Here is a 12,953-nt window from a genome sequence, read left to right on the forward strand (position 1 = left end):
TTGAGCATACAAAAAATATAAAATGAAGATTATAGAATGATCGGAAACATATTTAGTATATAGCCACTGATTTTGTAGTTGAATAACGTGTTGAATTTGTAATTATAGTCATTAATCATCTATTAGCCAGCAAGATCTTAACGATGGCAACACACTCCCAGTCTGGAACCATTTCAAACAAATAACAAAATTCGTATACGATATATATACATTTTTAATGGCATTTTTCAATATTAAATATTTTCAATGTCACTTTTTCTTCTTCTCTCAGTGGCATCCATGTGAAAATACAACAGTTACAAGATATATGTACAGCCAATTTTACTTAAAGGTATCACCTAGCTATTATGAACTATAAATATTTTAAGGCTTCTGTGATGAGATGTACAGTAATGGAGACTGCTTCAAATACTTAAAATGACATGATATAGTGTCCATCATTGTTTACAATCTCCCATTGGCTTAAATGCATTATTGGTGTCAATGTGGCATGGTCTGGTTTTATGAATTGTTAGGACAAATTTTGTTTTTAAATTATTATTTTTGGATTCATACATAATAAGTCTATCTCAGTATCTGATAACATTTTTTTCCCTTTCTTTTCACACATACAACCTCCTTTACCATTCTGAGAACAGCAAATCTAGGACAGTCAAAATAATAGGAATGACACGACAAAAAGACATTCTGAGAATGACAACAATTGAACATTCTAAGAATGGCACGGCTAGTACACTCAAATAATGACAGCAATATATAATTATTCTGAGAAGTGACATCAATATGGCATTCTGATGAAATATTTTGAGATCTTCAAACAACTACCTGTCCCATAAAAAATATCACAAAAGCAGTAAAAATTAAACACCTATTCAATATGTGTAATAAAAAAAATTAAGACGTATAATCCCGACAAGGTTTGATTTAGTTACAGGACTAGTTGCTATCAATATTTAACACATATCTATATATATATATATATATATACACAAGACATAACTATTTTATGAGTTGGAAAAGAGAATAAGGTACATATGGATGTGTGTACGTGTATTTGCAGACATGAATGAGCAGTATGCATGTAATATTGGACCTGTATGTAGGAATTTCACAATCTCGCAGAATAGCATAATCATGTATACATAATATAATGGACATGATGTCATATCCTCCCATTACCAGAATCACACAAATATACTTTCAGACACAAATATTCGTTATAAAAAATGTACATGGCCAGCTTAACAAAAAGTGTTTACTATAACTAGTTGAACTTTAAAAAAAACAAAAACCCTGCTGGATCTCAATAAATTTTCAGCCATTACTTATATTCCCTTGTTATTAACTTTTATTTGGATCAGTAAAGAGCATTGGTTTTTGTAATTAAAGAAATTCTGTCCATACTTTAAAAATGTTTATAAAATTGTACTTTTTAAGACCCAAGGTTTCTGTAAATCCAAAGTACCAAAGTACCATGCCTTATAGTATACTGCATTTCAAAGTTAAAGTTTGTTTTGACCAGTGACACCATTATAGCACATTTATTCATTCATAATTGTCCATTCGTAATTTTGACATATAGTCTTAGAGAGAAAATCCACTACATTTTTCCCCATTAGGCAAGGTATCTTTTATATGCGCCATCCCAGACAGGACAGCACATAACATGGCCTTTGATATACCAGTTGTGGTGCACTGGCTGGAACAAGAGATAGCCCAATGGGCCCACCGACAGGGATCGATCTGAGACAGACTGTGCATCAAGCGAGCACTTTACCACTGGGCTATGTCCTACCCCATCTCTGCATTTTGTATGAAATGGTACCATACCCTGGCTTGTGAAGATGCAGCAAGTAATACTTTATTCAAATGTTGTCCTTGGTGCAACTGGTTGTGTTTCGATGAACAGCAATAAACAATGTTACCCATATAGATAAACTATTAGGAACAGAATAATATGTAGAAGAAAAAATAATAATAGTATAGTTTTGACAATTGACCCCCCCCCCCCCCCCCCCCCACCCAAAAAAAACCCCCTCAGTATAAATATAAAAATAGGATTTTGATCAGTTTTAAATCGTTGGTGGGTTTTTTTTTAAATACAAGTTATTTTTATCTGGTTCTGAATCTTGTACGTTTCTCCTTCCAATAGTGGATTTGTGGCCTGGCAGTATCACATATTTCATCGTTTGGTCCCTCTGTCAACACAACTACCCGCTTATAAATAAAACTGTCTGCGTAAACTGTGCACTAATCATGTCTGTGTTGCAGCTCCAGCCCGAGTGCGACAGTCATAGTCATTCCTATGCAATGTGCTGAGCAGCTGGCAACACAGACTTGTCCAAATCAGCAAAGTACTGATGACTTAAAGCATTCTTGCACGATATTCTTGTGGCAGGATCATAGGTCAAAGTTTTCTAAAATAAAATTTAAAAAATTAAAATTAACTTTTAATAAATATAGTTCACTTTTTGTATCCAAAGCATCAACAAAACATATAAAATTCAGTAAATTATTACTAAAAAATTATTGCAAGTCAAAGAAATGTTCAAATTTAGACTAGTCTTGTTAGAAGCACAAAATATGGAATTACTCATCCTTACATATGCATGCAAAGATACACTTCAGTGATTTGAAATCACAGTAACTGCTTAACAGAGGATGTACTTTATTGCCCAAGCTGTATGACCTAATGAAAAGGTGTTCATCATCTTTGGAAGTAGGAGGTTGTTTGAAATAAGTAGGTGGCTATATACACAAAATTTCATCTCAATATGAATGAATGAATGAATGAATGAATGAATGTTTAACGACACCCCAACACGAAAAATACATCGGCTATTGGGTGTCAAACTATGGTAATGCAAATAAATAAAGTGATGATCAACATCAATATAAAAATTCAAGGTTTAAACAAAAACAGTGTAGAGAACTGTGCAAAAATACAAATACAAATATCACAGAATTTTACGGACACCGAATTTTACTCTAAACTTCAATTTGTGCTGTATTGGCCATTCTCAAAGAGAATGTTACACCCCTGCACCACGGTGAGGTTACAGCACGCGCAGGGGTCATCTCAATATCTTCAGGCATTGCAAAACAAAAGTTTGGAACTTGTTTTTTCCATATCTCCAAAGTTCAAGGTCCACAACAGTAAAAAAAAATGATAAATCACCATGAAAGTTAAACTTAATCTGTAACAGTACATGATAAAGCTATACACAAAATTTCAGCTCAATACCTCAAGGCATTCTGAAAAAAAAAAAAAAAAACCCAAAACAAACATTTATATGTGGGACAGACACAGAAAGACAGACGAAAATGAAACCTATGGTCCCCTCCACCTGGATGGTATGGACTAATAAGCAATGCTGTGTTTGTACCTGTAAGAGATCTAGCCCTACGTTGTCGAGCTGTTTGACGGCAGTGTGTAGCTGGTTCGTCTTCCAACACGGGAACGTTGGCTTGTAGTCCGGCAGGCTGCTCACACCAGGCCACGTCTCCTCGGTGGGTGTTGCCATTGTTCTAAAACAAATACAATTGTTGTATTCAATAAGTAATTAGTGGCTTTCCCAAACTGAAAATAAGCATGGGGATGGACAGGTAATTCAACCATTGAGAGCATGGTATTACTAGAGGTGAAGTTTATCACGTGGTAAACATAATCAATAGAAGCAAACACACCCAACCAATTTTTATGGCCATATATAAAATTTTAGAACGGTGTAGCAATTTGTAAAACTTGTATAGTGGATTGTGAAGCGATAATGAAAAAAATGTTCCCATGTGTATACACAACTGTGCTAGCATGCAAGTTAAAACACCTGAATATCCTGAAGAGCTGATCGATCTCGGAATCTCCATGGAACAGTGGCCGCTTCGTGACCATCTCTGCGAATATACAACCAATACTCCAGACGTCCACTGGACACGAGTAGCGGGGTGAGCCGAGCAGGATCTCCGGGGCCCGGTACCACAGAGTTACAACCTGAAGTAGAGAGACAGAACACTCAGAGATAATATATTACACAGGATACTTCTAACTGAAGGTTTAACTGTTACTCATCATTTATGTTATAAGGAGTTCTTATTATGAGATTAGTCACACTGACTTGTTGCATGCTATCGAATCGTACTGTTAGAACGCCAACATTGGAATAACATCTGTCTTATAGATATCTGATTAGTCGCTAAGACAAATCACATGTGAACGCTGTTATACTTACATTCTCTGTGATCTAAGAGAATGAACATTTAATGACTCACCAGCACAAAAAATACACACAAAAAACTGCAAATGTAAAAGAAAAAAAAAAAAATATATATATAAGTTAAATATATATTCTGTATAAAGTATTTGTAAAAGGCAATGAAATAAGCAATGTGTCTGAGAACCCATGTACAGGTTACAACAAAACATGGGACTGGTTACCTAAGGTTACGACATACTTATATTTTAATTATTATTACCAGAGTTGAAAATTAGCAAACTTACATGATGACATAACCGTCCAAATATTACTGTAATAAACAATAAGTATGTTTTTATGCTTTGTAATACGATACATCATATATTTTGCTAAAATGTTTTATTTGGTGTGTTTTTTGTCAGATTTATTGTTCCTTTCAATATTTATTTTATTAGTTGCCTACTACTGTAACATTTACAATATCCAAATTAAAGGCACACATGTGCATGCTTCGTCTATAGGACAGCCACTCCCTAGGAAATCCTTTACTGGAAATGTTACGCTCTTGCATCGCCACAAAATGGTTAAAAAATTGCATTCAATGCTAACAAATCTAAACTAGTTATAATTTATAATATAAGGCACACATCATAAACTTGAAACCGTGAAAACATGCAATTCAACCTTGTGTCACTAACAGCATTGAACATCAAGTTTTTTTGCTTTTGTTTTTTTTAGACGAAATGGAAAAGCGCATTTACGCGTTCCCGTGTAGCTCTCACATCCCTGTATATACTAAATCATACAGAGTTCTAACTTGATTCTCTTTGTACTGTATTATTTATTTACTTCAGACAATGCAAGTCAAGTTGCATACCTTGGCTGTTCTAGCATTTTGTGTTCACCCATGTAGTAAAAATGACATTTAATATGCACAATTTAATGGAAATTTATAAAGAAACTTTTTTATTTATACTGGATTTCATTTTTTCAAAAAGTGTTATTTGAGTTGTTATGGGTTTAAAACTTAATAACATGTTTTATATGAATTTTAACTTCATTCATTATGAAGTTACATGCCAATTCATCGGTTTCCTTTTGAAGCAAATGGACTATATACGATGATCACATGGTTATTATTCAACAAAGAACATTCTAGTTTTGAATTTGGCTGTGCAGTTAAATATGAACGTGATAATTTGAGTTGAATTTGAGAAGGGCCAGTAAGATTTTTCTTCAACGGCCCTGCTAGAGACTATGGTTTTCATGTTAATTTTCAACCCTGTTATTACTATAAAATTCCTTCACAGACACATTAATATCTTGTTATTCATTCATGTCACTGTTATCACTTTACCGATACTGTATGTGTAGTTTTAGTTTAACAAGATTTGGCAGAGAACACCATGTAGTAACCATCTGGTAACCTCAGCGCTTGAAATAGCAGCCTTCGAAAAGCAGTCCATTTTTTATACCTAGCAGGTGAAAAGGAAATTCATCTGCTAAAATTACAAAAAAAATCGCCAGTCATTTTCAGGAGTGGGAATTTTGGTGAACTGTAAAAGAGGAAATCTAGAAGGGTCCCAGAAATTCGTGAAATCCTAGGTTAAAATCTGTGCCATCCGACAAATTTTGGAGGAAAGAACGATTAAAATGCAAGGAAACGCAATATTCCATAAGAGGAAAACAGCTGATCAGAGGAGAATTCCCACCCCTGCATTTTTCAAGAGACAGATTATGTATGATTATTCCATCTGCTATTTAGCATGTGATTCTATTCTATTTTATTTTGCTCTAAAATACATCTCAAAGATCCCAATTTTCCACACACCCTCAAACCCTCTCGTCACCAATGTGCTGTCTTATTTCCAGCAGGCCATACTTTTTTTAGCAGGCCATATTTCTTTTGGCCTGATATTTAAAAAAAATAACAGGCCATATTTTGCTTCCTATTTTGAGCCCTAAACCTGAATGACCTATGTTGACTTATGTTGATGCCTGTGTAATATAATATTAGTTACTAATAAAAAAATCTTTGGACTTGTATCAACAGATGCTTTACCTCGTGAGTGTAAACTCGAACCGGTATACCAAATGCTCTCGCTAGCCCAAAGTCAGCCAGTTTGATCACCCCGTGATTGTCTATGAGCAGGTTCTGTGGCTTGAGGTCACGGTGCAACACGCGTCGCTGATGACAGAACAGAATGCCCTGTAGAATCTGGTACGTGTAACTCTTCACCAACATCTTGTCCATGAACTTCCCCGACGGAATCGTGTCCATGTATCGCTTCAAGTCCATAGAAAGAAATTCAAACACCAAGTACAGCTTACTCTCTTGCATCAAGACATCCTCAAGGCTAAAAATAAAGAATAAACTGATGTAAAACAATTCTGCCAAAAAATTTGGGTATGGTGCCATAACAGTTTTATCCTGTGGCAGAAACCCTGCATTCGAATTTAGTTTGATTCGGTGCTTCCACGAATCACAGGACGACAAGATTATGAGATGGAATCCCCAAAATTCTATATTATATTATGTTTATGGTTCTGGCGAAATCCTGAAAAACCATCCCAAGGGTTTTATTTCGCAAATTTGACTTGACACCCATGGCTTTGCTTTTGGGAATTTGACCTTTGTTTTTAAAAAAAATTGGGAATTTTTAGTTTCATCCCAAAAAATTCTCATTAAAGCTAAGTTACAATTTAAAAGAGTAATATTATACATGTACTTGTATTTATTCAAATTAATACATCTATTTTGCAGCATGAAATGTTATAGGGGAGGGAAGGGTTGTTTATAAGAGTTATGAATCGTTTTCAAAATATATCTTTATATAATAGAAAATGGTAATTATTTAAATGTATGTTTTATTCCAAACTGGGAATATATAAAACCCCGATCCCCAAATTCAATGCTTAATCTGGGATCAGTAATATCATGCTATGCTGAGTTTATAAAACATTTCCCCATATTTTACGATAATGTAGTGCTAAGATAAGCCTTAAAAATTTGTGGCTACAAGGTTAAAATCTACATTCTCAAGTTTAAGGTCTAAAATGCCCCTTTCATAGATCTGTAACAGCCGAGTGCAACTGGAGTGGGTATAACTGTTAGTATTGAACAATGAAACATACCACACAATGTTGGGGTGTTGCAATTCTTTGAGCAGAGAGATTTCACGAATTGCGGTCGACGGAACACCTTCTTCTTCACTCTCCAAACGAATCTTCTTCAGGGCAACTAACCGGTTGGTCTTCTTGTGACGCCCTTTGTACACCACGCCGTATGTGCCTGAAACACAGCACATTTAATATCACAAATCATCTGGTTACACCCCCTTGGGCCCTCATCTCACCCAATATTTTAAAACTACGACTGTGGTTTCTAACATGGTTATTTCGACACTTGGCCAAGGGAGGCAGGGGAACTACAAAGGCTACATCTACCATTAAGCTGCGAGTATCTTTTATATTCACTTTTCAATAGCCAGGACAGTAAAAACAAAGTCATGGGGGGGGTGGGGGTACCAGGGGGGGAAATCATATGCATCAGTTTGACTACAAAATAAAAGTGATAAATTACCTTCTCCGATCTTTTCTATCTTTGTGTAATCTTCCATACCTAAATACTTTTATGAACGTTTGATACCTGGAACATCAAAAAAAAGAAGAGTTTAATTAAAACACAATACAATTATTATAAAATTTAAAACAAAAGAAACCACATTCTGTCATAGATATTAAAACAAATTAATATCACTAAATTTGTCATAGTATTGCAAAGCTGCAATTTAGGTTTGTTTGTTTTCATTTTGTTTATTATATTTAGAACAAATTAAAATGTTTTTTTTTTATATCATGGTACATCTTATTAAATACAAACTGGACCGTATTTAGCTCAAAAGTGTTTAATTTATATTTAGTGTTTTCAGTGGGGGGCAAGCAAAACCTGTGGATCCAGATATCCCGCAACAACCAAAATCAAGCATGCTAAAGAAATTTCACAAAGATGTAGTTTCTAACATATCTATTTTGATAAGCAAACTATAAATCACTTTCACTCTCCAAACTTCCGAATGGAAACCAGCCTATAGCATTCAGTTCAAGGAGTAGTGTGAAATTTGTGTTCTTTCAAGAAAAATCCTCTAATAAATTGTCTGTCCTGATACAACACAGCATCAGGAGGTGTACTCCCACTCTAGTTTATAAACATCATGCCCAAACACATATGTACATTAAAAAAGGCTGCCGTCCACTTCCCAGTTTTCAGTGTCAGTGGGTCACTAGTCGATGATATAGTTGACCCCCAGTCCCTTAAGGCCCCTTTCCATTAATGCAATTTGGTATATTTGAGTTTATCGATAAAATATGGGCCGATTCCATGCACTGGCATTCAGCAAATGAAAAAAGTTGATCTATGACCAATTTCTTTTTACGTTTTGTTCAGTGTTGTGGCACAATTCACTACACAGTTTCAGGGATAGCTACATAATTTAAAAACATTAACCAGTAATTGCTAATTTATCCATTTTCAACTCACTAGAAATATCACTTAAAAAGATTTTAAAAGCAAAATTTTCCCTGCGTCATAATGTATTTACTTTCAGCGTAAAATACTCAAGATTCCTTGATGTCAAATTTTGTATAGTAATTACAATTGTGAAAATGCAGATATGAAAAAGAACCTGCATGCAGAATCGCATTAATGGAAAGCATGCCTTTGACTTAGTTAAAACGCACAAGTATCTAGAAACATTAACGTCAGATATGTTATAGTAACGTTACATAATAAAGAGTACTATAGTATTTGTATTAGGGGTTTCTGTTTGGGGGTACCTATGGATAAATGCAGTGCTGTCAAGTCTCACGCATTTGAATGTAGTGTCACGCTCTCACATGATTTTTACATGCATTTTAAACATTATAGCAAAAAAATATATACATATACAAGGTACAATATTTCACGCAAAATTAAATTTACACGAACCGCAAATCGGTTACTTCGTGACCTGCAGACGTTCAGAACTTAAAACTTGCAAACTTCACGAATACAGGAAGTTTATTCATTCAGGCATACTACTAGTATTCCGACCCGATGTTTTAGACTGATTTTTAGATACTTGATGCGCGGCAAACCGGTAGACGACGGTATATTGCATCGGTTGTAACTTGCGACCGAATAGAGACGAGCCAAACGTTTTAAAGAAATGTGCACGGTCCGCTAAGGCGCCTAAATTACCTGCTGCTATTTTATCTCAAAAAGGAATATAAGTAGACATAATATTGGATTGTCTATAATTCTACAAAGGTTGAAAACGGTTTTAACGTTAACAAAAATTCACAAATGTCGCAAAAGCTGAAAAATACTAACATCACATGAGTTTTAAAGCCGCACACCCTAGTTCACTCCAGCAAAAATAAATTATAATTAATCTACAAACCTGTAACACACTTAAATCACGTTTTTATCAAATGGAGTGAAAAAGCAGGTTTTATATCGATAAATACCATGGGAATCCCCATGTCCCAATTGCTTGAAATAATTTTGAAAGTTAGTATTCTGATGTCACCGGTAGATGTCGCTCGAAGCACAACAATGCCTACGTCACGACAAATTTCACAGACTTGGGGTGCGTTCATTTCACCTCTCCTGGACATGTTCCAACTGTTCTGTCCTGGATGTAGCCCCTCTCCAGATATCGTAAGACTTAGCAAAATTATTGGTTTTAAGGGTTTGTAACGTTTTGTATTGAGACACTTACTTGTCTGAAATTTAGTTACTGAAAATGTTCAAGAACTGTGAAGAAAAAGCTCACAAATGAACAACAACAAATCGGATGTTGATTGCGCGAACCGTGCACGAGAAAACAAACCGAACCAAAATGATAACGGTCACGTGATATACCAACGTCTGTGACATTGAAATATCCTCTCTAAAAATAGATTAGACCTTGTCTGCTCAACGTTTTTTTCTCAGACGTGTGTGCGATTTATGAAATACGAAAAATGTATTTTGTGGTATTACAAAAACCAGGATTACCAAAAAACACTTCAGGTGAATGGAAATGTATATAGAGGATAATAAACGAGTTACCAGTTATTATTAAATTTATGTCCCGACAAATAAAAATTATTTCATGAGGGACATAAATTTGATAATAACTGGTACCGAGTTTGTTATTCTATATATTACCAAAGCTATTTTTCTCTAAAAGCCTTTATTTTTGACGCACATGCACGAAGGCCAACCTGTATAGAAACGATGTAAACCACTTTACGCACTGTTCTGACAATTGCTATAGCTTTGTAATTTAATCACGTTCATAGATTATTTTCAAAAACAAGTTATTTTTATTCTGCTACAAAATCTATAATCAATTGCATTAAAATGACATTTTGTTATAAATTTAACACCAAAAACAGAGAGCCATAAACGCAAACTCTTTTTAAAAAATGACGTCATTTTGTGTTTGCCAAATCGTGATGACGTCATAGTTAGTACCGACGTCGTCATTGGTTTGTAAGCGTCAAATTGTCCAATAGTATTCTTCGTTAGACCAATGCAGAATATTTCTCACTGAGAAAATATGGAAAATATTTTCCGTTATGAGTGACCGATTGGGTAATAAATTCTAAATAATAAACGGTAAGTAAAGTGCAATTTTATTTGTGAAAAAAATGGGTTTAATAGCGAAAAACAACGCCGTAATGGTTAACAACTAGCCGTAACTAGGGTGTGTCCCTTCAAATAAGAAACATTTGGAACGTCACTGCAGTACCATCCATAAAGTGAAAGTAGCATAGCCACCGCAAAATATCAGTGTCAAATTGTGGTCTTTCTTTTTATGTTAGTATAAGATTTATTTTTATTAATCTAATCATGCACCAATGAGTAGCCTGTTTTATAGTTCAGAGGAACTGGACGTTTGTTGTTTGGGTTTTTGGTGCGAGTTTTTTAATCTGCTGTATACTAAATTTCACATATTATCAGTGACAAATGGTAGCCTTTATTTGTTATTTATATATAAAAATATTATTAGTCTAATCATGCACCAGTGAGTGACTGAGTGTTTTGCATTATTCTTCAGAGGATCCAGGGAATGGGCATTTTTTCTCCAAATTTATCTATTTTGTTTCAGTACTGGGCTAATAGTGTTAACTTCAGCAAGCTGCACAGAGGTTCTAGAATACGGTGGTCCGATGCCCGAGGACAGTGGCTTTTAGATTCGGGCAACTAAAGATTACTTTTTGCGATCCCGATGGCAAGTGGTGAATAATAATAATAATGATAATAACAATAATAATAATTAATCTACAACACTACGATCGTACAAAAACAAAAGAAACATCTACAGGTTTCGATTTGCAAGCATTAAAGAAACTGTTTTATAAAATGTTTTCTTTTGTATTTTGTTTTAACTTCATGTTTGAGCTAAAAAGTTATGTATTTAAAATATAATTTCAACGTAACTTTCAGGTAACCGATCAGGTTATGCAAATATAATTCACGTAACTGAACAATTGGTTACCTAGGTAAAAACCATGTGAACCGACTTCCGGTTACCTCAGATTTCGAAATATTGTCCCCTGCATATATATTTTTTGTTGTTCATTGGACCCTGACGACCGACAAACAAGCCTCTGACTGCCGGCCAGCCCGGTTAAGCATCGTAAGGCATTAAAATCATATAATAGGTGTCCAGGTTGTTTATTGGTCAGAATCTCGAACCGTGACCAATTGTCAGCGCGCTTATTTCCCATGCCGATTTATTCGGATTCACGATGTCAGACTCCGACCAAACAAAATCTCACTCCTTGCAAAAGTTCCAACTTAAGAGCTCTGTAATTTGTGTAAATGAGGCTCTGCTAAATAGTAAATCTATTTTCCTGTGTTAAACTCATTGTTATGCCAAATATGTTATAGCTCCATGTTTATTACATGTGGCTTCGTTTGACTTTGCATAAAAGAAGTTTATAACCATGCTAATTATAACTGGCTTTAAAATATCCACACATTCACAATCGTGACAATGCCCGGGCTTTTAATAAGTTTTATGTAAAATGAATCTAAAAGTATAAAGCAAAAGCGACTGTGAGGGGTGGGTGAGTGTATTAGGAGTACCATATATTCCGACTAAGTATTAGCACCTCTTAACACTTTACTCCAACCAGTGTACCTATGTTTTACCCGACTAAACATGATAAAGATTTACACTACACAGTCTACAGTTCCAAGCGAAGTAAAACTGCAATGCAAAGTGGACTGGGCATTCAACGAACTCGTTCAAACATGCCTAAAGAAAAATTAATTAAAATTGATACAAAGTGGGAATTTCATGTCATAGATGTATTATAATTAACATCAAAAATACTACAATAATGTATTAAAATAGCATAAATGTATCTCAAAAGGGAAACAAAACAAAGCTATGGCCTACCAAACCTCTGCAAAATAACTTGTTCGAAATAGCCAATTAAAATTAATGTATTTTCCCTGTATATTCGAACGAACCAATAAGAATCCCGCTTTGAAAGGAGTCCTTGTCAACAGTCAACACTCAACAGATGTCGCTACAGTGCAAGAGCTTCGTCTCGTATTCAACGAGAAACTTCGAGATTTGTAGTTCGTCTATTTTCGGAAATAACATCGGAATATTTCGAGATTTTTCACACGTTTTTACATTATATAGATTCAGTATGGTTAAAATACTTAAACTTAGTTTAGTGCCCTTTTGTAGAAAAAAAACTGTATTAATCATT

General features: G+C 34.7%; 1 protein-coding gene across 2 annotated transcripts; it reads right to left on the reverse strand.

Annotated features, from left to right (window-relative positions):
* Nucleotides 1-1,667: 1,667 nt before the first annotated feature.
* On the reverse strand, nt 1,668-12,715 carry LOC121379897 (cyclin-dependent kinase 1-like). Of its 2 annotated transcripts, none has more exons than XM_041508567.1 (7): nt 12,632-12,715; nt 7,777-7,842; nt 7,329-7,485; nt 6,256-6,550; nt 3,828-3,991; nt 3,387-3,528; nt 1,668-2,417 (listed from the first exon to the last, which is right to left on the reverse strand). In XM_041508567.1, exons 2-7 carry the CDS (start codon nt 7,811-7,813, stop codon nt 2,304-2,306), a joined length of 909 nt encoding a protein of 302 aa, XP_041364501.1. In that variant the 5' UTR covers nt 7,814-7,842; nt 12,632-12,715; the 3' UTR covers nt 1,668-2,303. The 2 variants fall into 2 exon arrangements, with proteins under 2 accessions (XP_041364501.1, XP_041364503.1); XM_041508569.1 differs by lacking the exon at nt 12,632-12,715 and adding an exon at nt 12,342-12,360.
* Nucleotides 12,716-12,953: the final 238 nt, after the last annotated feature.

The sequence above is a fragment of the Gigantopelta aegis genome, chromosome 8 (genome assembly GCF_016097555.1).
Source record: "Gigantopelta aegis isolate Gae_Host chromosome 8, Gae_host_genome, whole genome shotgun sequence".
Lineage (NCBI taxonomy): Eukaryota > Metazoa > Mollusca > Gastropoda > Neomphalida > Peltospiridae > Gigantopelta > Gigantopelta aegis.

Excerpts from the sequence above, each read along its gene's own strand:
- LOC121379897 (XM_041508567.1), bottom strand. The coding sequence starts at position 7,813 with ATGGAAGATTACACAAAGATAGAAAAGATCGGAGAAG. Across the intron at positions 7,486-7,776 it reads GATAGAAAAGATCGGAGAAG|GCACATACGGCGTGGTGTAC; the intron begins GTAATTTATCAC and ends GCTGTGTTTCAG. Across the intron at positions 2,418-3,386 it reads TAGGGCTAGATCTCTTACAG|AAAACTTTGACCTATGATCC; the intron begins GTACAAACACAG and ends ATTTTATTTTAG.